Source organism: Pteropus medius, unplaced genomic scaffold, assembly GCF_902729225.1.
Source record: "Pteropus medius unplaced genomic scaffold, Ma_sr-lr_union100, whole genome shotgun sequence".
NCBI lineage: Eukaryota > Metazoa > Chordata > Mammalia > Chiroptera > Pteropodidae > Pteropus > Pteropus medius.
The window spans coordinates 11,474,888-11,500,238 of NW_024340696.1; the positions used below are offsets into that span (position 1 = coordinate 11,474,888).

General features: G+C 44.9%; 1 protein-coding gene across 25 annotated transcripts in view; it reads left to right on the plus strand.

The window, feature by feature from the left end:
- The first annotated feature begins 5,428 nt into the window (after positions 1 to 5,428).
- CD44 (CD44 molecule (IN blood group)) overlaps positions 5,429 to 25,351 on the plus strand; it is a 78,553-nt gene continuing 58,630 nt past the window's right edge. For 6 of the 25 annotated variants that reach the window (XM_039866903.1, XM_039866913.1, XM_039866868.1 and 3 more), the window contains exon 1: positions 5,430 to 5,648. In XM_039866903.1, the coding sequence (XP_039722837.1) occupies positions 5,582 to 5,648 (67 nt within the window). In that variant the 5' untranslated portion in view covers positions 5,430 to 5,581. Of the gene's footprint in view, positions 5,649 to 25,351 lie in introns of all 25 variants that reach the window. The other 19 variants (XM_039866994.1, XM_039867001.1, XM_039867010.1 and 16 more) reach the window with 6 other exon arrangements.

A 25,351-nucleotide genomic window follows, 5' to 3' on the forward strand; every position in this document is an offset into this window, starting at 1 on the left:
ATGAAGATGTGACTTTGGATAAGTCACCCAACCTCCCTAAGGCTTGCTTTCTTTATCTGTAAAGTGGGAATGAAATTTTCATAGGGTTGTTGTGACAACTAAATGTCATTAGATTTGACTTGTATTGAGTACTGGTGGTTAGCTGCAGTGTTGACAATAATGGTAGTTGTGGTGTTGGTGTTGGTGATGGTGGTGGTGGCGGTGATAATAATAACATCAGTGGCAGAATGGTGATGATTAATTATGACAGAATCAAGAATGTTTAACTTTTTCTCAGCACAGCGTAATCACATAGTAAGTAAATGAAGTGAACAAACAATTTTCAGACACCCCCTCGAGGGTATTAGTCACTGTTTATATATTAACCCTGAATGTGATCAACGCAAATTATGCTTAAATGTTCATTAATGCTGATACTTTAAAGCCTTCCAAAAGATGTTTAACTAACAATTTGTTGGGAATGGAGAGAAGATGAATAAATAAGAATTTTAGTTACTACATGTACTTAAAAGAAATACAATTACATTACTTTTAAATAATAGTGCATACAATATACTCTTTCATTTGTCTTCCTCCCTATTAGCTTGCTACATAAAGTCACACATCATTAATTCAAATTTCATCTTCAAAAAGTCACATTTAGATGGTAACATAAAAAAATTAGTTACCATCCAATTATGGGATTTGGTCCTATTGGTGGACTATTTTAACACCAAAGGTCTGTGTAAAACCCACTTTGCAACTGATATGGACATATCTAGAATCTAGAGGCATCTTGTCCCCTTGGAATTTCCAGGGTGCGACAAACACGCAGACTACTTTAGATGCCATAATTTAAAAGCCTTAGTAACCCTAAGGCATCAGTTCCGTAATCACACATGGTTAGCTAGAGACTGATTCAACATCATTTTTTTATTGTGAATATTATTTCCCAAATTACCAGTTTATCTAGACTTTGCTAATAATTATTTCACTAGAGCCTTGTCACCACTGCTCATTTGCGTATGTAGAATTCACATAGTCAGAGTAAACTAAGAACGGATTATTTTTGAGTTAAAGTTTAACTGGAACAGCACTTTTTTTTTTTTTTTTAACCTTGCCAGATTACTCCTTCTTTGGGACACAGAATTGAATGTTGTCCCTTTAAGACTCTGGTGGTGTGCCGTGTTCATAATCCTCAAATCCCATGATTCAGCCCCACATTTCCCATCCTTGCTCCACACGTTCCTGCTCACATTTGGTTTAGATTTGACTTTTCTTGGCTTAAAAAAGAACAAGATTTATTACAAGGCAGAGGCCAGCAGTCTCCAATATTTTAGGAAAAAAATAAATACACAATCTCTAGTCTGCCACAGTGAACCATGCTCTGGCTCCACTGGGTCTTCTGAAAGAGGTCACCTAGATATGACACTTGCATTTGTCTAGAAAGTGTCAGGTTGTCTAAATGCTTCTATCTATTGGCTCAGGTGATTCCTGAAGTCACATCCTGTCCTCAGGTTATCGAGTCCCGCCATGAGGCAGGCATCCCTGTAAAGGGTCTTGATGACTTCTTTCACTTACTACTCAGAACAAACTGTGAGAAAGGTCATATTAACCTCATTTTGTGGATGGGATAACTGAAACTCCCAGAGGTTAAGTGACCTGAGTAAAGTCACCGGCTGATAAGAGCTCGGAGAGCCAGTGATCAGACTTGGGCATTCTTAGTCCAAGGCTGCTGATTGCATCCTGGACTCCTTCCAAATATGTGATCTCATGTCAACCTAGATCAATTCAAGCTCTCTTTTTCAGTTTCCCACATCTCATGGTTTGTATAAAAAGGTATCTGGTACAACACACACCAGATATTGAGCATTTAAAATTAGTAAATTTAAGAACTTAATCTTCATGAAGGCTCAGAGAAGAGCATGGGACAGTCTTTGTGAGACCATTGGTGAGGGTAGGGTATCTGGACTGGACCGAGGATGAGAGTGGAGCTCAGAGAGGTGATCTAGGATTTCCCAAAGGCTGGCCCTGACTCAGTAAGTCACCAGGTCATTTTGAAATGAGTCAGTTGTGGCATGGGGGCAAACAAGCACAGCCCCTCACTAAACCATCTGGAAGCAGGCAGGTCAAATATTCTCCCTGGGAGAATAATCCTAATTACAATCCCCAGAATTTGCATGCCCCTCTACAGTTTGCAAAGTACTTTCACACCCGTTTCTTCATTTGCTAATTGCTTATGCTAATTGTTTACGGCATAAATGCAGAAGGGACCAGGATTCAAGATGACTTAGTCTAGTGGTTTTTATATATTTTTAAAAAAGTAAATCCTTTGTCAAAACGAAATCTCACATAGTAGTCTAGTGTATAAAATTGATATGAGTGGAATTTCTATGGTTGGAATGGGGACAGGGATAGGGGAGGCATAGCCCATGCTTAAGACTGCTTGGACCTCTGTGTCTGTTTCTGAGAGTCTCCAAGGAACCTCCAAGTTCCATAAAACACGGTGAGATGAAGATTGTTTCTAGTGAAGACCCATCCCGCTTCACTCCCCTCCTCCAAAAACAGAAAGCCGAACACGCGGGAGGTAACATGAGATGCCCAAGGCCACTCTTCCCCTAATATCTTTTCCGCGGAATTCACCAGGGCTGGTTTCTCAGATGGTTAATGCCTGAAGATCTACTTGGGAGCCAGTTTGCCCCGAGTTGTCTCAGGAAAGTGTCCTCTTGGTCACAGACAGCAGCAGGGCCAACTCGGCTACTACCCACAGCATTTCTCAAAGTGCCTGCTCTTCAGGTGGGGCACAGAGGTATTGCCTTCACTTCATACAGGCCACCCTTGAGTCATGGGCTGCCAGCCACTGAATGGTAGGGAGTTGGTCCAGTGAATTTTCAGCCCTAAACACTCTCCCTGAAAATGCAGGAGGAGCAGCCTCTCAGCACACGGTCTCTCCCCAACTAAAAAACTTACATTGAACTAGATAGTGGTTGTTATTGGCTGAATGTTTGTTTCCCTCTAAAATTCCTATGTTGAAATCCTAAGTCCCATGGTGATGATATTAAGAGATGGGGCCTTTGAGAGGTAGTTAGGTCCTGAGGGTGGGGCCTTCATGAATGGAATTAGTGCCTTTATAAGAAAAGACACACAAGAGCACTTCTCCCCACTTCCTCTCTGCCTCATGTGAGGACAGGAGAAGATGGCCATCTGCAAACCAGGGAGAGTGCTCTCACCAAAACTCAACCATTTCGACACCCTAATCTCAAACTTCTCAACCTCCTGTACTGTAAGAAATAAATTTCTATTGTTTAAGCCACCCAGTCTGTGGTATTCTGTTATAACAGCCTGAACTAAGAGAGTGGTGATGGCTGCACAATTTAAATGCTTTTGAAGAGTTAAAATGGCAAATTTCATGTTATGTATATTTTAACAAATAATAATAACAACAACGATAATAAAACTTACATTAGCTCCCTATTTCCTAGGGATCAAGTTCAAACTTCCTGGTACAGCTTATGACCCGGCCTCTGCTTACCTCTCCAGCCTTGTGTCTCGATATCCCCCTTAAACTCTCCTCTGATCGATGTCCAAACTGCTCTCCACTGCCTGAAGAAGCCATACACTTTCACTTTTCCATGTTCACTCACCATTTATGGCTTTTAGTAATAATAGCAAAGTTTATATATAGCGCTTATTCTATGTATATATACACACACATATCTAGTGCTTAATATATACAGGACTTTTGACTCATTAATTCTCACCAATTCTATGAAATAAATAGTTAGACTTGAGGAAATCAGAGCTAATTGACTTGTTCAAGGTCACACAACTATCGAGCAGCCAAGGCAAGGTGTGAACCCAGATATTATGGCTCCTGAGTCCTTGCTGTCGATCACTACATAGTACTGCCTATGGATGCTTTGTCCCTGCATTGTCTTCTGAAGAATTCCTTCTCCTTCTGGTTCAAATATCACCTCCACTGTGAAGTCCCCCACCCGTTGTTCCCTAAAAAAGGGCGCAGCTCTTTCTTCTTGGATCCGTAGCACTCTGTGCACACATATTGTGTGGTAATGGACTGCTGGTGAGTCCCTGCCAAAGTGTGAGGCCCCTGAAGACAGGGCAGGTCTTATTTCTCCTGATATCTTTGAGCGCTCACTACATGTTTGATGAATTAAAGATGGCCGAATACACTTTCTCTCAATTTTTCAATTTCTTTCAATAAATGACAAAATCGAAAGGGGATTACTTCCTCTCAGAAATTCTGGCATAGCTCCTTCTGGGTCTGGCCATGGTCATTGATAACCACTATCATTTTCTGGTATCTCAATAGGCAAGCAGACCATTAGGATTTACTTTCAGTAGTCCACATCAACAATAAATACTGCTTTGCTTTTTGAATATTGAACAGTATGTAGAGGTAGACATGAAATTATAATGCAAATATGATTTTTCAAACTCAAAACGCCTCTCTGAAGGATGGATACAGTGATGAACAGATAAGTGGATGGATGGATGGAGGATAGATGAATGTGAATTTGTGAAGAAATATGAAAAAAGAAAGCATATGGAAAGACAGTTGAGAAGTTGTATGGGAGGATGATTGGATAGGTGAAAGGAAGTGTGGTTGGATAAGTGATGGACAGGAGGATGGATGAATGTGTGAACCCTGAAGGGAGGTAAGGAAAGATGGGCTGGGAGATAAACAGATGGAAGGAAGAATATTTGGGAGGATGAATAAGAGTGTGGGTGAGTGAATGGATGGATGGGTGGATGAATCCAGGTGCCAGCCTGAGACTGGAGAATGACACATGGATTAGTGGAACCAAATGCCAGCCCCAAGGCTGGCCAGCATCATCTTTCTCTGAGCAGTCCTAATAAGGAGCAAAAATCCACCTGAGCCATGTGGACTTAGCTGCTCTTTCACGGAAAGAAGAAATGAGCTCTTCCTCCCTCCTCTGGGAAGAGTCGCTCTCCATCCCTCCTCCCTACCGTGGGCAGGGAAGCACCGCTATCCAGTGCAGGACCTCGCCTCTCTCCCAGCTCCTCTCCCAGACTATCCAGCTGCCTGTGAAACCCAGAAAGAATCATCCTCCGTCCAGATTCAAAGAGAAACTTAGCGGAAAGAGTCCTGAGGCTGAACCCAGTGGCGTGAGGTTTCAGGACTCAGTCGCTCTCCTTCCTGAGGCCGCTCTTCCAGCCGGCGGGCGAGCTGTGGGGAGAAGAAAGCCGGTGCGTCCCAAGGCACCCGCGGCTCTCCTGGCGCCCGCCCAGCCTGCCCCGATTTACAGCCTTCTTAGAAAACGGGGAGGAGGCGCAGAGGCCCGCGCAGAGGAGAGCTGATACGTTTTGAAACCTCTGCCTGCTGCTTAGTCACAGCCCCCCTCGCTTGGGTGTGTCCTTAGCTAGCTCCCTCCCTCTCTCTCTTAGGTCATTTCTGAATAAAAACTGCAGCCAACTTCCGAGGCGCCCTCATTGCCCAGCTGGACCCCAGCCTCTGTCAGGTTCCGGCTGCCCTCCTCGCCCCGTCCTCCGCCCGCCCCCCACTCAACGCAAGAGGACCCTCCACCTCCACTCGCTTGCTCCCGTGGTCCGCTGTAACACCATGGGCAAATTTGGGTGGCGCGCAGTCTGGGGACTCTGCCTTGTGCAGCTGAGCCTGGCGCAAATCGGTGAGTGCCCACCGGGGCAGCGGGAGGGAGTGGCATGCGTGGCCGGGACAGACCCAACCGCTGCGCAAACTGAGTTGGCCCTGGGGACCGGAGTCAAGAGGGCGGTGAGCGGCTTGGATTTGGTTAAGGAGGGCTAGGATTTGCGCTAAGCTGCTGGAGTTTGTTGGTGTGAAGTGCGGTTTTGTTGAAAGGAAAAAAGAAAGAGAGAAGAAAGTTTGCTGGGCAGGCTGTCGGCGCGCAGTTTGGGGCGAGGTCGTCAGAGTCTGAGCACGGGGCAGAAAGTAACTGTACCCCTGGATGCGCGCAGCCGGTGTTTCGACTAAGAGGCTCCTGTGCCCAAGGGCGCTCCAAGCCCGACTAGGCTATGGCCGGGCAGGGCAAGGCTAGAGCCGTTGGTGAGATGGCCGTAGTGGTAGGTACAGTTGCATGTGTGAGGGATGGTGGCAATGAGCTGGGTGGCTATTTCCAGGAAGAGATCCTGGCTTCCTGTAGCTCCCCACTGCGCCTGGATTCCAAAGCTCTTACAGTTGGCTCCAGTCACTATCTTAGCGCTAGTGGGAACATGAACCAGTTCTGTGGTGAGGCTCTGGGTCTCCACAGGTGCCAGCCTGGGGCAGGGAGTGTGAGTCGGAAAGGCAAGGACTGGGTGAGTCACTCAGTCCTTGTAAACTCCTGTTTCTGCCAATCAGTTAGGGAGAAATCCAGACAGTAATGTGGCTCATATCCCACTCTGGCAACCTCAGGGGAGGAACTGGTGCCTGGGCACCAAGGTTGCATCAGGGTCCCCAGAGCTGGGCCTGCCAAAATCCCATTCAGACAAAGTCTATGACTTTCAGTGGTTGTGGAGGGGGTGGCTGCGTGTGAGGTATTCTGGTGAGGCTGAACTCCAAGCGTTCCTTTTCTTTGTCTATATATGTACAGATAATTACATGGCTGATTTGCTTATCGCTAGCGAAATTAATTTTTCTTTTAAGAAGTGCCAGCTGGGTCATTAAAACAGCTCAGCCTATGGTTAATTCTACCCAGCAAGCATTTATTAAACTTAGTTCTGGGGTACCAAGAAAGTAAAAGACAGAGTCTTTTTAGACTGTGAATAAGTGAAGATCTAGGATTTAGATTCCTGAAATAATACTAACAAGAGGAAGAACAGTGCTAGCCATCATTTTTTGCACACTTTCGCTATGTCAAGCACTGTGATAAATTCTTTACATGTGTTATGTCATTTTACCTTTATGACGGTCCATGAGAAGTGTCCGGTTACTAGCCCTGTCTTACAGGAGGGAAACAAACCGAAGCTCAGGAAGGTTAAATGACTTGCTGGTGTTCACACAGCCAGAGAATTGGTGTTCATATGAACCCAGGCCCATTAGCCTGTGCTTAGTCAAAATATGTTAGACTGTATGTATGTCTGAAAGGTTTTGGGGGACAGAGGGCTTGTAATGGACCAGAGGCCTCAGCAGAGGCAAGGGCTGGAGATCCAACAAGCCCTTGAAAGGCAGAAACACTTGGGATGAGAAAGAAGAGGGAAACTTGAGTACAGGAAGAGTCCTGGCCCTGGCCTCAGAGAAGAGGGGCCTCTAGGGAAGTTTATTTGTATGTTACCTTCTGGTGATGTCTTCTGCTTTGTTTTTGAGGATTCTGACTCCCAACTCCTTCTAACCTGTCTGCCTGATACTTCTAAAGGACCCTGTCCCCCAAACCTTTGTCACTGTCCTGATCCTTGCGATTCTCCCGAGACTAGCAGGCTCACTCCTGCCCCACGTTTCTATGGTTGCTTTGGGCAGCATCATTTGGAAGAGGCACAAAAAAGTGCCGGTAACAATAACTGCCTGGGACCTGGCTTTCATGTGCTCATAAAGTTGTTTGGCAGGAACTAAGACTTGGAAAGGAGATGTGACTTAACAGTGGGCTTGGGCTGGGCAGACAGAGAAGGGAAGGAGAAAGGGAGCGGGGAGAAGGCACTGTCGTTGCCCCTCTCCGAGGCATGGTGGGCTCTGGAAGACAACAAGGAAACTTTAGAAAGGCACAAGACTTCGGGGAGGAAGAAAGATCCAATCCCCATAACAGAAAGCAAAAAGTAGAGAAGTAGCCAAATATTGTTAAACCACATTGTACCCAGAAACCCTGAGTTAGAGAACAGATACCTTGAACTAGGTGCCACATGGGGGAGCAAGAAAGTGGCCCTTGGTGGAGAGTGGGGTGAGCCCCCCTGCACGCCTCTCCTCCTCCTTTCCTTTGTGGGGCAGAGGTCGTTGCTAGGAAATCGCGCCCCTAGTGTTGAGAAAGAGGAGTGCATCTGAGAGCTCTGGGACTTGAGCGCCGCATGCGCCTTTATGCTCCCTCTGAGCATTAGAGACCCCTCTTGCTGGGAGTTGGAGCTTTGGCAGTGTTTTCCCAGGTGAAGGAGGAAGGAAGCAAAGCTCCATCACTGCTGAAGTTAGCATCGATTAATTCAGTTATTTGCCAGATATACACTGGATATCTACTTCCTGCAAAGGCAGGATGCCAGGTAGGCGTGTTTGAGGCTGGCGGCTAGTAGGAAAAGGTTCTATTTTCTTCCAAATTAACCCACGCAGGAGGGGATGCTGCGCAGCCTGAAATTCTTAGTCTATGACAGACCGCCCGTCCATTCATTCAAGAAATATTTCTTGACTCATTGACATAAATTCAGAGCCGAGGATGCCAAGGATCATTCGGAAAAACCCCTTGTTTTTCCCTGGGAGGAAACAGACTCTGAAAGAGAGGGAGGTATGACTTCCCCTCTCTCTAACAGTGTTAGGGCAGGACACTTTTCATACACTGGTCTCTGAAATACCACTATCATCGAGGACTGTAATGATAACTGTAATGAGGACTGCAGAGGGTGAACAGGGCGTGGTCTAGTGATGTTTCAATCCTTAAATACTATCTTAAACACTTACGACATTTTTTAAATTTTAATCCACAACATACCCAGTTAGAGTTTCATATTGGAATAAGGAGATATATAGTTCTCATATATAAACCATAAAGCAAAGTTTGATACTCAAAGTGTCCTGGGGTTTCCAGCGCCTCTTGGACCATTGCTGGATCCCTCAGAGTTAGGAGTACCTCAGTTTTAAAAGCCTGACACTCGGCTACTGAACCATATGCTGCTGTGCAGAGTCCTAAGTCCCTAGGAAGTACCATTTACTGAGCACCATTTCTATATTAAGCATTCAGTAAGGGGTTAGCATACGTTATCATATAGAAGCCTCACAACAGCCCTATATACATTTAGCACTTTCTTAACTCCATTTTATAAATAAAGAATTTGAAGTTCAGGGAGGTGGGGGAGTTGGGATCCGCCATTGTCTAATATCCCCCACATTAGACTACAACTTCTGTGCTCCTTTGATTTATTACTTTGCCTCTGGCAGACTTTGGATATTGTGTGTGGTTCTCCTACCCTCCCCATCCCTTATGGCCAGCTAACATGAAGCCTGGCATGGGTGTCTTCGCTCTCTTGGCAGGCTGTGGACTTTTGGCTGCCCTGCCCTACCCTGCCCTGGCCTGTTTCTCCCCAGGTTTGGCCACAGCTGTCAAGAGATGCCAACCTAGTCATTTGTTACTAAAATAAGTCCCTTCCCTTATCAGAGTCCAGCTGCCCTTCTAGACATGCTCTCATTTGCAGGCTTGGAAAAAAGGGAGAAACTATTCCTTATCTAAGAGACAAGTTAGGGCAATGCCCTCCAACTGAAAATTAAGAAAGAGGCCCTACACGGGCTCTACGCTGACTCTGCCAGCTTTTAGATGCATTGACCCAGAAGGCTCCCTGGTTCCGTGCTCATTGGAAACCCTCAGCATTTAGCATGAGCTTCAGTAGGGGGAAGTCTTGAGGCCCCAGGGGGTGGGCTGACATCGTTCTCCACAAAAGTCAAGGACCTCGAACTGAAATCAAGGTGGAGCTCCAGGTGGCATGTAACCACCCGGGTGAGATTTCAGATCAGCGGGCGTTTCAGATGGCTCCCGGCTGAGGTCCCCTCACCTACCTGAGCCTCCTCAGCCTTCCGCCCTGGCTGTGGCTGAGGCAGGGGCGGCAGCTGCGTCTTCCCAGCCCCTCCCTTTTTAACTGACTCCACCCAGAGGCTGACAGGGAAGTAGCTCTTGTAAAAGCATAAGTGAAGCAGGTGGCAGATGCTGCCAGACAAAGCCTAGGGGATCTTTTCTGCCTCAGAGAGAAATTCTGGGGGCTTGTACAGCAAGAAACTGATGACTCAATTTCTTTTGTGTCTCTCCTTGAATGGGAAGCACGTGTTCTTTAGAATTACCAGGGTAGGCTAATGCCGCCTACCTTAAAATTAAAACCCACTTTTCACTCATGTAGCAAGTTGAAATTTTTCTATGAAAAGTATACTCTCCCAAAGCTGGCCAATAAGGGTTTGGGAAGCCAGCCCGATTTGCCAGAGTAAGGAAGAGGTGCTTTCTAAAGTTTGTGGTTGTGGGTTTGGCCTGGCATGGAGACAGCGATCATGCATTGCAGACTTTCCAGAGTCAGGGTTTTGAATATGCAAACACTCTACCAATTGACACATAGTATATATTTTGACCAAAAGTTTATATATTTTTCTATAAATAAATGCATGGCTTCAAGTGATTAAAAGTCAAAACTCTTACAAGACTTTTTGCATAAATAAATCCACATCTTCACAACTCTTTAATCAGTCTAATGTCTCATTAAATTGACGTTTGGTTCAGAAAATGTGTACTTTCGAGAAAAATATTTATTATTCTTCTGTTTTTTCATTTCTTGATCACCCCAATATATGAAGTACCAGGAAAAGACACATATTTGATTTTTGCCTGCTAGATGTGGACATACATACATGGTTATGTCTATAAGTAGATGTGCATCTGAATGCACGTGTCTACACATAATGTGGGTCTTGCTCGTCAATCATTAAGCATTTATAAGGTGTCTTCTGTGGGAATTAAATGTATGAGATGTGGGCCTTGCATTCAAGAACTTTATGGTTCTACATGTGTAACACAGGGCAGTTGAGTGATAGCCTGGCCAGTTTAGATGGTAAGGCTAATGGCATTGTCAAGTTGAGGCACAGCAAGGAGGACTGGAGGAATCAATGACAGAGGAGCTGTCAATGCAGACAAGATAGGATTTGAATATATGAACAAGAGGGAATGAGAAAGGGGTGTGTGTATTTGTGTTACCCTGCTATTAATTTACCCACCCTCAAATAAGTTAATTAACTTTCTAGATAATATATCCAACAAATGCTTATGCACTGCCTACTCTGTGCACCAGGTGGATAGGCACTGGAGAGGGTATTGTCAGGAGCACACAGTCCTTGCCCCTGCATAACTCATAGTCTAGCCTAGAGTTTCCTGGTAGAGGCTGACTGTGCATCTCTGGCTTCTACATGCTAGGTTCTGGTGGTACATCCGCCCACCTCAGGGGTGACAACAAAAAATACCTTCAGACATTGCCAGATTAGGGGAGGGGTTAAAGTTGCCCCCAGCTGAAAATCCCTGGTGTAACAGGATGGCAGCCATCCCAGTAACCTCATCTGTGACAGTGTGGTATGTCGTTCCGAAAAGTCACCAGTTAATTAGCCTTAAAGCTTCAGAGTGAAATCGTGCAGGAAGGCCTTGTGATTTGGGGGGTTCATGGAGTGCTAATGACTTTCACACTCCTTTAAGGAGAAACCCCGAACCCGACATATAATTTCTCTTATCTGTATTCTGCAGCACTGTGGATGCCCATGTCATAAAGGGGATGTGTGTGTGTGTGTGTGTGTGTGTGTGTGTGTGTGTGTGTGTGTGGTCCCAGAGCACAGTGCTGGTCCACAATTGTTACCAGTAATTGTTGAACTGAAATGAATGTCTAGAATATAGAAATATCTCTATCCATATATATGGCCACATGTTGGACAGTACACCTGAGATGCAAATATGTTTATGTTTATGCGATGATAATGGTGATGCTGTCTTGCTCAGGGCAGGCCCAAGGAGGGCGTTTGGCTGGCCAGCTGTCCATCGCAGAGCTCATGTTTGGTCTCCCCAAAGAGGGAGATCACCTATCTGTTTGCGGCTTTGGTGGCTGCTTGCTGTGGCTGGGATGTCTGAGTAAGGACAGGGTTACTAGACTCCTGAGCTGAGAAGGGAGTGGGAGCCAGGCAGGATGATAACACCAACCCTGAAATTTAAGCCTCAAAATAAAACACTCCCCAGCAGCCACCCGCTTAGAGGTCTAGTTATTTTAGAGATGCTGATCTGAGTTTGGACTCCTTGGGTGAGAGGCTCCCACCCATCCAGTGCCTATGCCTGCTCTGGAAGGCGGCGGCAGCTGGGAGAGAGGCAGAAGAGTTTCACAGAGATTCTTGCCCTCTTTGTGGGTCTCCTGCAGCTACTAAAGGGGCAATTCTTCAGGGAAGCCTGACATCTGACAGGGAGCCACTTTGGCAATGACGAACCTCTCTGCAGAGCTTACCAAATCTGAAGTGATTGGTAGATGACCCCGCTACCCATGGATCATCTGCCCAGTGAGACTCGGAGATGGAGTCAAATGCGAAATGAGGGGATGGGTGCTGTGAGTGAACAGAATCTCATGATGCCAAATCTCCCCGAGTTTGGGGTGTACTGGCTACCTGGATATGTTGTCCTGAGGCAGGTGTCCCTCCTAAGTGCAAGTGTGGGAAGACAGGTCCTAGGTGGCTGGAGAGAGGCTGAGTCACCAAGGAGGTGATTTGGAAAACTCAAGCCCTAAAAACCTACCTTGAGTCTTCGGCTTTTGAGAGCGTAGATTAATTGGAAAACTCCAGTGGGAAGAGAGATCATTCCCACAGACCAGTAATTTTGAGCATTTGCCGTGGTGTGTCATTGCCAGTCTCCTTTGGCGGTGCCTAAAAGTTCATCTTTCTTTCCCACAACCTTTCCTGAAATTTAAAGCTCTTATACCTTTTGCACTTGCTTCTTTGCAAATAGCTGTATGCTTTTGTGATACCATCACCACAATCAGTAATAATGGCAAACAGCGTGCTAACCGTGTGCCAGGACCATTCTAATTGTTTCCTATATACTAACTTGTTTAATATATTCCTAGTAACATATTTCTATATACTAATACATTGCTATATGCTAACTTTTAATCCATATACCAACCTTACGAGGGAGTGCTATTATTATCCCTCTTTTACATATGAGAAAACTGAGGCATAGAGAATTTAAGTAACTTGCCCAAAGCCAAAGAGCCAGTAAGCAATGGAGCTGGCATTCAAACCCAGGTAGCCTGGCTACTGGGTTCACGCTCTTAGTCATTACAGTACTGTGTTTCTTTTAGTATATCAGGATGTCAGGGTGCCCCCAGAAACTCAAATGATGACAACTGGTAACGCTCTGGTTGTTTTCATAAACCCCACTTGGGAATCGGGTGGGGTAGACTCCTAATGTCCACGGAGCTGCTTTTGCCCTCCTTTTTCACACGTGGTGTCCAAAGAGGAGCCCGAGACTGCAAAATGAAAAAGACATTGTAACGGAATCTTCTTCCCATTCGTACTCTGAGTGGCTCATTCGTTCCAGTCCCTAGATAGACGTTCTGATCTCTTCCATGTGATGGGAAGTTGAAAAGACTGTAGGACTGAAAGGGATGGTGAATTGAATTGTTTGTTCATTATCACATTATTACTTGTCGCCTGGATGAAAGGAGAAGGTCGCTGGTTAATATTTCTCTATCATATAGGACTTTGGCTCTTGATTGGACAAAGCTGGGAAATGAGTCAATCAAATAGCAATAAAATTTTTGCCTTCAACTTAAATCTTTGCCTTGGTGCCAGGGCCTTCTCTCCACCAGCTAGCATTAATGAGGGCAGGAGGGAAACTCTGAGAGAGGAGGTTGTCAGGAATCAGGCTCCACTTACCAGGGCACGAGGAATTGAGCTAATGCTGGAAGTGTTCTACAGCCCCTTTTCCCAGCCACAACCCAAACCAGATGGCCTGGCTTCTGTATGGCCCAGCAGGTGACCAATGCATGGGGAGGTAGAGGAAGTGGGGAAGTATTTCCTCTGGGTGTTCTGACTGAGAAACAAACCACCAAGAAGGGAGGAGGCAAAGTCCTCTGAGGACATCTGACTTAATCTGCAGAAAGGGGCCCAGGCCTTTGGCCTGGAGACAGGAATTCATCATAGATTCCCCATCTGTTTCCATTTCAGTGCATCTCTTTGCACTTGAGCAGGTCTACAGTGCCTTCTAGAAGAACCCACACACCAGTCATGGATCTAGCAAGATTCTTTTTCTATTTCTTCTGTCAAAGAGAATCCACCAAGATATTAGAATGATGATGGTACAGCTTCTTCGCCTATGATCACCATTATGCAAATTGAGGTGTCAGGTAGAAACCAACAATTTCACGCAGTCAGTATCTGATCTCTTGCCTCTGGTCTAGAAGGTCGTTTCTGCTCAGGCCCCTGGCCCCAGTCTTCTTACACTTAGAAAGTATTAAATGAGCATCTCTTATATGTCAGTCACAACTGTTGCCATTGCTGAGTGTGCTCAGTCCAAGAAGCAGAATCTAACAGAGCTGAGCACCATCTCATAGGCTGCAGAGGCCAGTTGATGTCACAGTTAGCCCCACAGCCACCACTTCCCTGCAAGGGCAGACGAGGGTGCAGGAACCCACAAGAGTGCTCGTCACGCAGATGCAGACAAGAGTTTGGAGAGGGAAGTGACACTGCCATAGAAATCTCCTGCCCAGAAGTTTGTCTTTGCAGTGGATCCTCTGTCGTGAGACTTCCCAGTGTCAGTCTTAGAGGTCAGGTACATCACTCTAGACTTCCCCAAGTGACTTTCACTTTCCCTGTTGTTTCCTGGTTGTTTCTCTCTGACAATTCATAAAAACCCCACAAGCATATCTCTATCTAAAATGAAGTTCAAGGGATGCCTCTGAGCTGTGTTATGGCGATCTGTTCTCTTTTGCCCTTGAACGTATAAGCTTCTTATGGCAAAGCTCATGCTTTATGTATCTAGTGATACATTTTTGTATCACTAGTCCCCAACTGTCAGCACAGTTTCCCACATATAGTAGGTGCTCAATAAATATTTGGATAGCTGATTGAATGAATGGAATTTCTAGATTTGGCTAGCAAAGCTCTCTTTACCATTTAACTCTGATTTACAGGTTCTGACTAATTCTTTTTCACCATTTAAAATTTTTTTTCTGGTTTATAAAAATCTTTTTATTTTAATTTTTCTAGTGCCTCTTGTAGTGATCCTTGAACCTCCTTGAAATTGCTTTGCTTCTCTCTCTCTCCAATTTGAGTGTATCTTTCTTGAAGTTTGACATGTCAGGCAAGGCAGGGGAAGTTTAGGGCTCATTAGGTTTTATCCAGTAGAACAGGGATCTTGATTTCCCATAGGTCTGTCTGCCTCTATGTCCCAGCACTTACTTACAAATCTAGCGTCAATTTTAAAGAACCCCAACCCTCAAATCATGTTCTCAGTGACACTCAGAGAAAAGATGTTGGCTTTGGTCACTATGTTAAAAGGGAAAAAAGGGGAAGTTGTTTCTTTCGATGGTTTAAAAAGCTTCCATACAAAAGACCACCCATGTCAACCTAGATGTTTAGCGTGGTGGAATGGACATGAGGAGGTTTGGTTTCGGAAGAAGGTCGTGTAGGAGGAGGAAGGGCGGTGAAACCAGAGAGACCTCAGGCTAAGTCCCTTCTCTGCCACCTAACATCAGCCTGAGCTCAGGCAGTTGCACATGTCAAGTTCTAGAACAATGTTTGGCACATCGAGCTAAGTGTCTAGCACACAGAAGGTGTCTCAAGAATAGAAATGGCTGTTATATTTTAGTTTCTCTCTATTAGTGATTCGATATTTGCTCAGCAAATTATTTTACCCTTTTTTGCCTCTAATTTTCCATGTGTAAAATGAGAGGGTTGGATTCTAGTTGATCTATAAAGTCCTTTCCAGGCCTCATGTTCCATAAATCCACCATTCTGTGGGCCCACAAATGCCTAAGCCTCATAAAACTTAACGGAAAGAATAACATGACTATAATGCAGTACTAAAAAAAAAAAAAAAAAAAAAAGTAATGCCTGGTTTATATTAAATGTCAGAAGTGAATTATCGAGCCATGTCAGAAACAAGCATATGGACCCAGTTGCATCCTAAACTCCAATGGCCAAGAATGACTTCTAGGGACAAGGTAATTTGCTCAGGAGACTCTGCCAAAACCTTTCGACCATTTGGAGTTGGGAAGGTGAAGAAGCTCAGGTCAGAGAAGTTAGCAACATGTCTCAGTCACACAGTTAAAACTGTAAGAAGCCAGTCCTAGGATTACCTGCAGGATCTGAAGGCAATACCTTTTCCTTTAAACTCTGCTTTACAAAACATTGCTATAAGTGTCCAGAAAAGCCAACCTTTGAAGAAAGGAAAAGATGGTGTCTTTCACTTTTAAAGCTCAACTTGGATTTCTCAGCTCCCACAAAGGAACTCTGTGATGTGTTGGTGCAAGAGGAATCACAATATTCAGCCAAAACAAAGCTCTTGCTCAGGAAAAAAATAAAAATAAAAAAGAAGTCATAAAGATTGCATATTACTTAGGAGTTTGCCAAAGTTGGTCAGAGACTAACCCCCCTGTCAGGGCTCCATCCTATCAGTCACCAAAAGTCCTTAGTCAGATTACTGTCCATTCTGGGTGTGCCCGTTTCATATCCATCTGAAATCTGCTGGCCAGAAGTTTGAATAAAATCCCAGATGGGTTCAGTTCTCATGTCATACGCAATGCACTCAGTTGTTGCTGGATATGGTCCAGTCGTCTGTGTCACCAGCCAGTCCCATAGACACGGCCTTCTAGGAGAAGCGAGAATCCACACGTACCCAGCAGAGGTTTAGCATTTCTCTGCCTCAGTCATGGCATGACTGTGGGCAAGGTTCTTCCCTGATCATTTGCCTCTGTTTCCCCAGTGGTAAAATGATGATGAACTTACTGATTCAATCGATGAAACAGTATTGTGTGATTGGCGCCGTGGAAAGAAGTGGGGGAAGAAGATGATCTAGTCTCTGTCCTTAGGGAGCTTACAGTTTGGTGGAAGAAAAATTAAATAGATGAAAGAAGTAAACAAGATGACATGTCATCGAGTGCCAGAGATGAGGAAAAGCAGACACCTCTATGAGAGTCAATTGTATGAGACAGCTTCACGGAAGGAGTGGAATTTGAGGATGCGATGAGTGTGGGAAGGAAGATGGGGAGAGAGGGGAGAGGAGAGCACCCCATGGAAGTGTAAAGCATGAGCCGAAAAGTTTAAAGTGGAGGAAATAAGTATGGCTTGACTGGGGCCAGGAGAGGGCCCAGCCTGTCCGGATGAGAGAGTTCATGCTGAAAAACAGTGAGGGGAGAGGGTGGACAAAATGCAGGTGATCAAGTAACACTGGCTCTGTCTTACCAGATTCAATTCTTCTACCTCAGAGTTCTCATAACATCCTGTTCAGACAGTGCTAGACAAAGTTCAGAAGAAAGCCAGCTCCTACATTGGTTGACATAGAACTTTAGCAACTTTGCCTGAGTTGAATAGTGGCAATTTAAGAGAATCCCAATCAAGCCCTATAGCAGCAACAGCAAATGGATTTCAGCCCCTGTAACATTTCCCACTGGTTACTAGAGGCTGCCTGGAGGGCTGTGCTAAGAAACCAAACTTTGGCTCAGCTGCAGAGAGCCCTGTGATCCATTAGTGATGTCTGCCATGGGTGTAATACAGAGGATGTGAGCCGAACATATCACACGAAGATCACCACAGTAGAACAGCGGGCGTTTCTAGTTTATGTTTCTGATAGTTGCATGTAACTCTGGTCGTTCGGCTATCGAATCTAGTCAGCTAGCCAAGCTGTAGACTCTGCCTCCTTTCAGAATAGAATAAATGCGGTCTCTTACCTAGAGGGAGTCAGTTGCTTGAGCCTTCTCTTATAATTCATTCCCACTGTGTTTTTCCATCACCCCAGTTGAAGTTAGATGCTGGGAGCCAGGAATCTCCTCTGTGCGAACAAGGGCCAGACTTCTTGGCAAAGGGCCCCTTCTCCACATCGGCTTCTCCATCTGCAAACTGAGAAGACAAAAATGATGCCTCACCCATAGAGGTGATGGGAGGAATTACTAGCTAATGTGAGTAAGGCTTTGAAGATGAAAGGGTTGTATGCACATGTTAATTACAACTTTTATCAGCCCTGGAGCGTCTGCATTCTCAGCTGCCACTCGGGGGCTCTTCGGTGCTTCCCAAATGCAGACAGCAGCAGCATTCCACAGACTGGCCCTGCTGGGTCCCGCTGGTAGTATCCAAGTCAAGAAGGTTGGATTCTGAACTCAGGCTGGTCAGCCTACTATGGCCCACTCAAGTTTCCCACTCATCCCCAGGGGAACAAGCAAGCCCAATACCTGGGCAGATAAGATAAGATAGAACCAAGGTATAAACAAAAGGCTCCACCAAGAGTCCCTAGAAATAGCCCTTGGGTGAGATTAGGACACTCTGCTCTAATTCCCACTTTGTCAAAGCCTAATTGTGTGACCTTGGGCTACTGGCTTTATCTATCTAATGCTGCAATACACTGTGAGCCACCTGGGAAATAATCCCTCTGCCTCCCCTAGACCTCTCCACCTTCGCCTGCTGGTGTGAAAGTGTTTCGTGATAGTCTGCAGAAGCACGTGATGTAGAACTACAAGGTCCTATTATTACTTGAAGTAACTTTCACCTTTATCTCTGTCTCTTGTTGCTGGTCGACCTCAATCATTGAAACTGTATTCTTTGGAATGCTCACCAATCTCCTCCCGTGCTGCCATCCCCTCTTGGCCAGTGCTTATCTAGGAAGTCTTGTTATATGCTCAGGCTTCTTAATTCTGCCATTTCCTGAGGCACACAGATGGAGTCAGGCTGGCAGGGGCCCCGGGGTGCCCTGCCAAGTCGAGTCACAATACCCTTTCTAGGGTAACTCAATAAAAGTGCTAGAGGCAAGGATGCGAGGCTTTCAGTTGCTTTGCTAGGGCTTAGAAGGTACAGGCTGAGCTGCACTCCTATAGCAGCTCCAAAGTATGAATCCAAAGAAGAGGAAGAAGAGGAAAAGGACCCTGTGTGAGATGTTATTGTGGGCTAGTGACAAAAAGCCGAAGACGATGGCATATCGGAATGGGAAAGGGTACTAGAAATTACATAGCCTACTTGTTATATTGGACGGGTAAGAGAAGGTCATTGCAAAGACTGCAGGTGACTTGCCCAACGTCACACACTAGTCAGAGTCAAAACCTTGGTCTTTTGACTCTCAGTCCAGTGTCCTTTCCTTTTCATTCTTCGAGATCATAAAAGAAAGGGCATTAAGCAAGAGAAGGATGGGATGACCAGAGCAGGAAGACTTGGAATGACAAAGAGAGGAAGATAAAAGGGTACTGGTTTTTTGTAACACGATGGGAAATGGTGTGGATGGAGCTTCCATTGTACTCAGGACTGGTTTCCTGTGCAGTATCTTATACATCCATACTTGGTGTTTGTTTTGATCCTTTTTTGACTTAATGAGTGTTTTGAAACCAGAGGCCCAATTTAACCTGGCCTGGCTTTCTTTTGCCCACTTCTCTGAGCAATTCTGTGAGTCAAGTCAACAATCAATGGTTTTCAAAGGATTCATTTGTTCATTCAACACATATGTATTGAATACTGATATGTGTCAGGCATTCTGCTAGGTGCTGGGGATACAACTTTAAACAAGAGAGGCACAGTTTCTGCTCTCGTGGAACTTACAGTGTATCTGGGAAGACAGACAGTAAACAACTAATTATACCCTTATTTAATTATACTTGAGGTAAATGCTGGGAGAGGACATAAGATCTGTGAGAGCATAAAACAAGGAGACCTCACCTGATCTAGAGCACCAGGGAAGGCTTCTTCAGACCTGAAGGATTAATAGCAGTAACTATGTTTGCAAGATCCACACAATTCCTTGGGGGGACTACTGGTTGGACTTTTTAAACCCACCAGCTCTCAGGACCAGGAGACAGTCTGGTGGGTGGGGTCAGAGCTACGCAAGCAAATCCAGCCAAGGCAGCCCTTCTTCTGGCTGCCTCACCCTTAGGCCATCTGAGTAAGAGAGCAAGAAAAGAAAGTTCTACTGAAAACTCTGAAAGCAACTGGTTTATCACGTCTGTCTTGCAATAGACAGTGGTGGAAAGAGAACCATGGGAACCTCCAAGCTCAATCAGGCTTTTAGAAGCACGTGTCGGGGCAGCCAAGGAACCCAAACTCTGGGAATCGACAAGTGTCCCGTGATACTGGAGTTATTTTAACCTGGGAGGGGGAGGATGTGAGATTCATAATTTACTTGGGAATCTTTAGCGTTCAGCCTTGGTTTAGGGCCATATCTCATCCATTTTATTGGAGGTTTCTTGGTCTTATCTCGAGCACTTTGGTGGCTAGAGCTCAGGCCCAGGGTCTCACTGGTGTGTGTGAGGAGGGTGGTTTGCAGGGTGACTTCCGGCAGTCATGCAGGTGCTTCTTTCAGGATCAGGAAAGAGAAACAGGCAAGAACCCTGGGGTGTGAATGTCCACTTGCTTGGCTACAAGGACCTCACTACTTTACCTGCTTCGTTGGTGGTAATTACTTAGAGATGACCAGAGTGGACGCTATCAGGAGAGCAGGACAGGTGTGATGAGAAAACAAAACCATCTTTCACATGAACGCATAGATAATAATAACAGTATCTGTCACTTGGTAGAACAGAGCTACCAGCTAATCCAAATGGTCAGTTATAAACGACTATGTCTTATAAATGAGAACGGATTCAAGGTTATCACCTCAATGATGGTATTACATCTTTTCATTTTTACTCAGATGTGCTTTCTTGGGTAGGAAAAATAGGGATGAAGTTATAGCTATCATGGTTGAACGTAAGCTACAACTTATCAATGCATTAAACCGTGATGCATCTCCCATGTAGTTGTCATCTGCCACATGTTTCTTGCTATACCCATATCAGTGCACGGCAGCTGAATATCTCTGTAAGTAATAGAGTAATCAACCCTCATAAAATGATATCTCCCATAACAAGTATGGAGGCAGGACAATTTCAGAAACTCAGTAATATTATCAAAGACCCAGTTTTCTCCCATTCTAGTGTCTTCTTAAAGTTTAGCCCCCTTCATGGCCCAAAATTGACTCCCACTGTTCCAGGATTCCTATGAAGAAAAAAAAAAAGATCAATATCCAGCACCAGAAGAAGGGATGCTTTTTACAAACATCTCTTCTAAAAAAGGGAGGAATAGCTTTTCCAGAAGTCTTTAATTAACTTCTCTTTATTTCTCATTGGAAGAAGAGGTCACATTCCATGGAATGCCCACACCCAACCCATCATTGGTAGGGAGTATTCTGACCACAGAGTACTTAAACCAGTCACGATCCACACACTGGAGCTGGGAGTTGGGCCTTCGCCTCCTCTGAAACACAAGTTCGGGCTTTAAACAAAATTGAGGTTCAATTAGAACTTTGTTGCGTTGGCAACAACGTCTCTTACAATGAGTAAGGCCCCAAAGGGTGTCTTCCCGCCTGGTAAGGTTGTGGCTTGAGATGCTCTGCAAGGTAAAGGGAAAAAGGCAAAGCTAAGTTCCTGTGTTCCTAAGCCACACCCTCCACTTTCTGAGAAGACACACCTCATGGGGAGAGTTCACACAGGGGACACACAGCAGTTTGAGGCTTAGATGGTCTGTGGCTTAATAATACTCAATACATAATAATAATAGCTATAATTTCATCCTTTTTACTTCCCAACAAAAGCATATCAGAGAATAACCTTAAATCTGATATAATTTACAAGAAATCGTCAATCTTTTGCACACATGAGCACTTTATTATTAGAAACTCATTATTGCAATCCAGCTCAGCGCTGCTAGAGCTGCACCATGCATAGGGACCACTAATCTGTAGTGATCCATTTAAAAAGAATTATTATGACCTCGGATGAGCATCTCTTCCTGTAAATTATGAGATGATGACCCCCATGGGAGATGACCGGTTTCTTTTTTCTATACCTACTCCTAGCGTGTTTTACTGTGTGTGTAGTATTTTCCGCTATATCACCTAATCCAGCCCTCGCATTAACTTTGTGGTTAGCACTATTATTATCTTCCTATACAGGAGAGAAATTTAATGAATTTGCCAAGGTCAAATAGGTAATTAGTGCGGATTCAGGATTTGAATCCTAGTTTTCTTCCCCCAGAGCTAAAGTCCATGTCACCACACTATGTTGGCTCACAATGGACCTGACTTACTTTCAAGGAGTTTAGAATGGACTATTGAATTTTATATTAATAATTGTTCTTTCATAAGCAAGAAAACTTCTTCCTAATAGTTTCTTTGAGTCTGAAGCTCAAGTGTCCAGTATCTTAACATTTTATTAAGCCCAAAGATGAACAGGAGAGTTTTCTGGGCAAGTCCCGTGCCTCCATGTAGTTAGCTAAGGAATCTAACAGAAGGGAGGTGAGGGGGAAACATCAGGATTTTTTTGTTTATTTCTTTTCATTCCTACTTATTACCTAAATACCATTAAAAGATTTATAATGACTGCATGCACGGAAGAGAAGCCTAGGGGATGTTTAATGTGGATTGTTTCTTACACAGGAAGGGGGCTGTTTCTTTCAGAATCTAATGATGAAAGAGCTGGAGGAAATGGATTCTGTTAAACCAAAATGATTTATACTTTAGTTTGAGGATGAATTTCCTGACCATGAGTCTTGCTGAGCGTTAGAATGGAGGCTAGTTCCCAATATATCCCTTTAGTTCTCAGAAGGAATGGCATTGCCTCAGAGAGGCATCTCCAGGGGACAGCAAAAGCCTTGAGGAGAAAAGATTTCCCTTTAAACCAAGTGCTCAGCACCTTGTACTTGGTCGTTGTGCTGTGCTGTTGATTTGTTGAATGTCTGTCCTCTCCCCAGGGACATCACTTGCAATGGGACAGTGACCTTGCTCAATGCCCTGGTCCCAGTGCCTAGAACAGTACCCCACACATAGGGAGCACTGAATGAAACCTTGTTGAATGAATGAAGTTGGGGCTGGGATTGTCTTTTCTGAAGGCCTGTATCCATTTCAATGTTGAGCTGATTTTGTGGGATTGTGACTTACCAAGGTTGTGATCTCCAAATTCAACTTAAAAAAAAAAATACACTTTATCTATCTATCTGTCTATCTGTCTATCTATCATCCATCATCTATCATCTATCATCTATCATCTATCTATCCATTCTACTGGAATAAGAGACGAGTGCTTAAAAAGCAACTAAGAGTTAGCAAGCAGCCATTTCTTCTCCCATTCTCTCCTTCCTCTTTATGGCTGTGCTCATCCCAATTCCCACCCCTTTTCCTTGGCTGGTGTAATTTAAGACAGCAGTCCCCAACCTTTTTGGCACCGAGAACTGGTGCTCCTATGAGAATATAATGCCTGATGATCCGAGGTGAGGCAGTGATGCTAGCGCTGGGGAGCAGGTACCGGTCCACGGCCTGGGGATTGGAGACCCCTGACTTAAGAAAGTCTCTTCCTTGTTTTTTGCAAGGGCACCTAGAGAAGCTGAATATGTACAATGTCTGACCACGCAGGATGGATGTGAAAGACAAAGAAGAAACCTTTTTTTTGCGGGGATGGGAAAGAAGGGATGAGGTTTGGGGAAGCAAGTCTTGGATACTTGAGACTCTTCTTGCTGGGGGCAGAGGGAGAGGCTTCCTATGGCTCCCTTCCTGGACGTGCTTGGGGCAGCTCTCTCTCAAACAAGCATCATCAGATGATCGCCAGCCTTCCTGAATGACTGTTTCTCAGGGTATAGGAAAAGTACTCTATTATCTGTTTGAGCTTCCCGTTCTTTATATTGTTTGGAAGGCTAAAGTCAACAGCCATTCTTGTATTCTGCATTGTTTGCATTGTCACAGCCTTTGGAAAACTCGTTTGTTTTCTTCTCCAAATGAGCTTTCCACACCCCCTGGAACAGATTCAGAAAAAGGCCTCACCTGAAACAGGCTAGCAGGGGATCGTGTCTCAAAGTCAGGGTTTCTATCTTCTTCTAAAGGTTAGGTTTGAGAGCGTGTAGCCAAGCCACATAGTTCAGTCTCTGGGTCAGGCACAGGCTATTAACAACGCACAAAGAGGGTTTGAGTTCAGTGTCTCGGGCACTCAGAAAGCAGTGTGTGTCCTGGAGTGAGCCCCGGGTTTGAGTCCTGCCACTCATCAATTATGTAGCTTTACACAATTAACGTCTCCAAGCCTCAATTGTCTTATCTTTAAAATAGAGTACCAACACCTACCTGTAGGGGAGTGTAAGGACTAACGTGACAGAGTGACTGGTGGGGATTAAGCCTTCATCAGTACCCACTGTGATCTCTGTTGTTGCTACTAGACCTGGGACCTCTCCCGGTACGAGTCAGCCCTCACTTTGTTCCAGCTGCACTTGAGAAAAAGCTACCAGCTTGCCTTTGGAAGATTTTCATTCCATTTCTGGGCAAAGCATTAGTCAATAAAATCTCATTGAATTCAGTAGGGAGGGTGCACCAGAGTGCTGACACCCACATGAAACAACTGTTGCTGAGTAGATAAAGCAGCACGGGTTGTTCCGGAAACCTTGGCTATTGCAGTAGCTCATGAAAGCGAATGGGGAAATGAGCTCCAGGTCCTGTCTTTACTTGCACAATGCCAGTCAGTCTCCCAGGCTGCTTGTCTCAGCAGGATCAGCCTCTTCCTGCCTTCCGTCCTGGCAGTTGTTGGTGGGGCCAGAGGAGGAGATGGTATTTTCTCCCTCTCAAGTGATGTGTTTCTTTACAATGCTCTTCCCTGGCCTCGGAGGATAGAAGAGCCCTCAGGGGTGGTTTAAGGAAGTAGCTTCCTTCTCGTTCGGGAAACTTACAGTTTTCCAGAGCACACATCTTCCCCAGAAACCCAAGCTTGGAATTTCCTGGTTGTGGATGAGAGACCAGCTTCTGAGGGCATAAAGTGCCCATCCATCAGTCACTGGGGTGTTCAGTTCTCTCATCTCCAAAAATACCTTTAATTGCCTGAGACTGCTTAGTTCTGCTCTCCTCTCAAGAAAGGAAGATCTGGCCACTCCCAGCCACACCTCAGAAGTGACTAAGACTTACACCTTTTTACGGGAATGTTTGAATTTGAGTCAGGTTCTCATTTTGCTTTTAATTTCATGAGAGTGTGGCTGTGGACTGTTAGTCAGGCTGAAAGGGGGAAATTATCAAAGCACAAATGATTTTTCATGGTGTAAATACATCATAAATGAGAACCTAAGGATCCTTTTGGTATCTGGGAGAGCTGAGGCCAGTCATCAAGATTTTATCTTCCTGTGGGAGAAGGAAAAAGATTAACATTTTTAAAGCACCTGCTATGAACCCAACTCAATGCTAGTGCTTTGCATATATTTATTACCTAACTCCCATAAACTTCTCTTTGAGGTACACACCAAATATCCATTGAATAAATGAATGACTAGATTTCCTCAGAGCCATTTTACAGGCTGAGAAACTAAGGCTTCTAAATATGAAGTAACTTGCCCAAGAATGGCTCGGCTCTTATGTGGTGGGGCTGCTCAATTCTGAGCTCCCCTCTTTTTTTAACATGACACCATGAGTTCCCATTCAGCTGTATGGGGTTAACTCTGTTCTCCCATTCCCAGAACCGGAGACCTTGAAAATTCAAGGCATCCTCTTTCCCA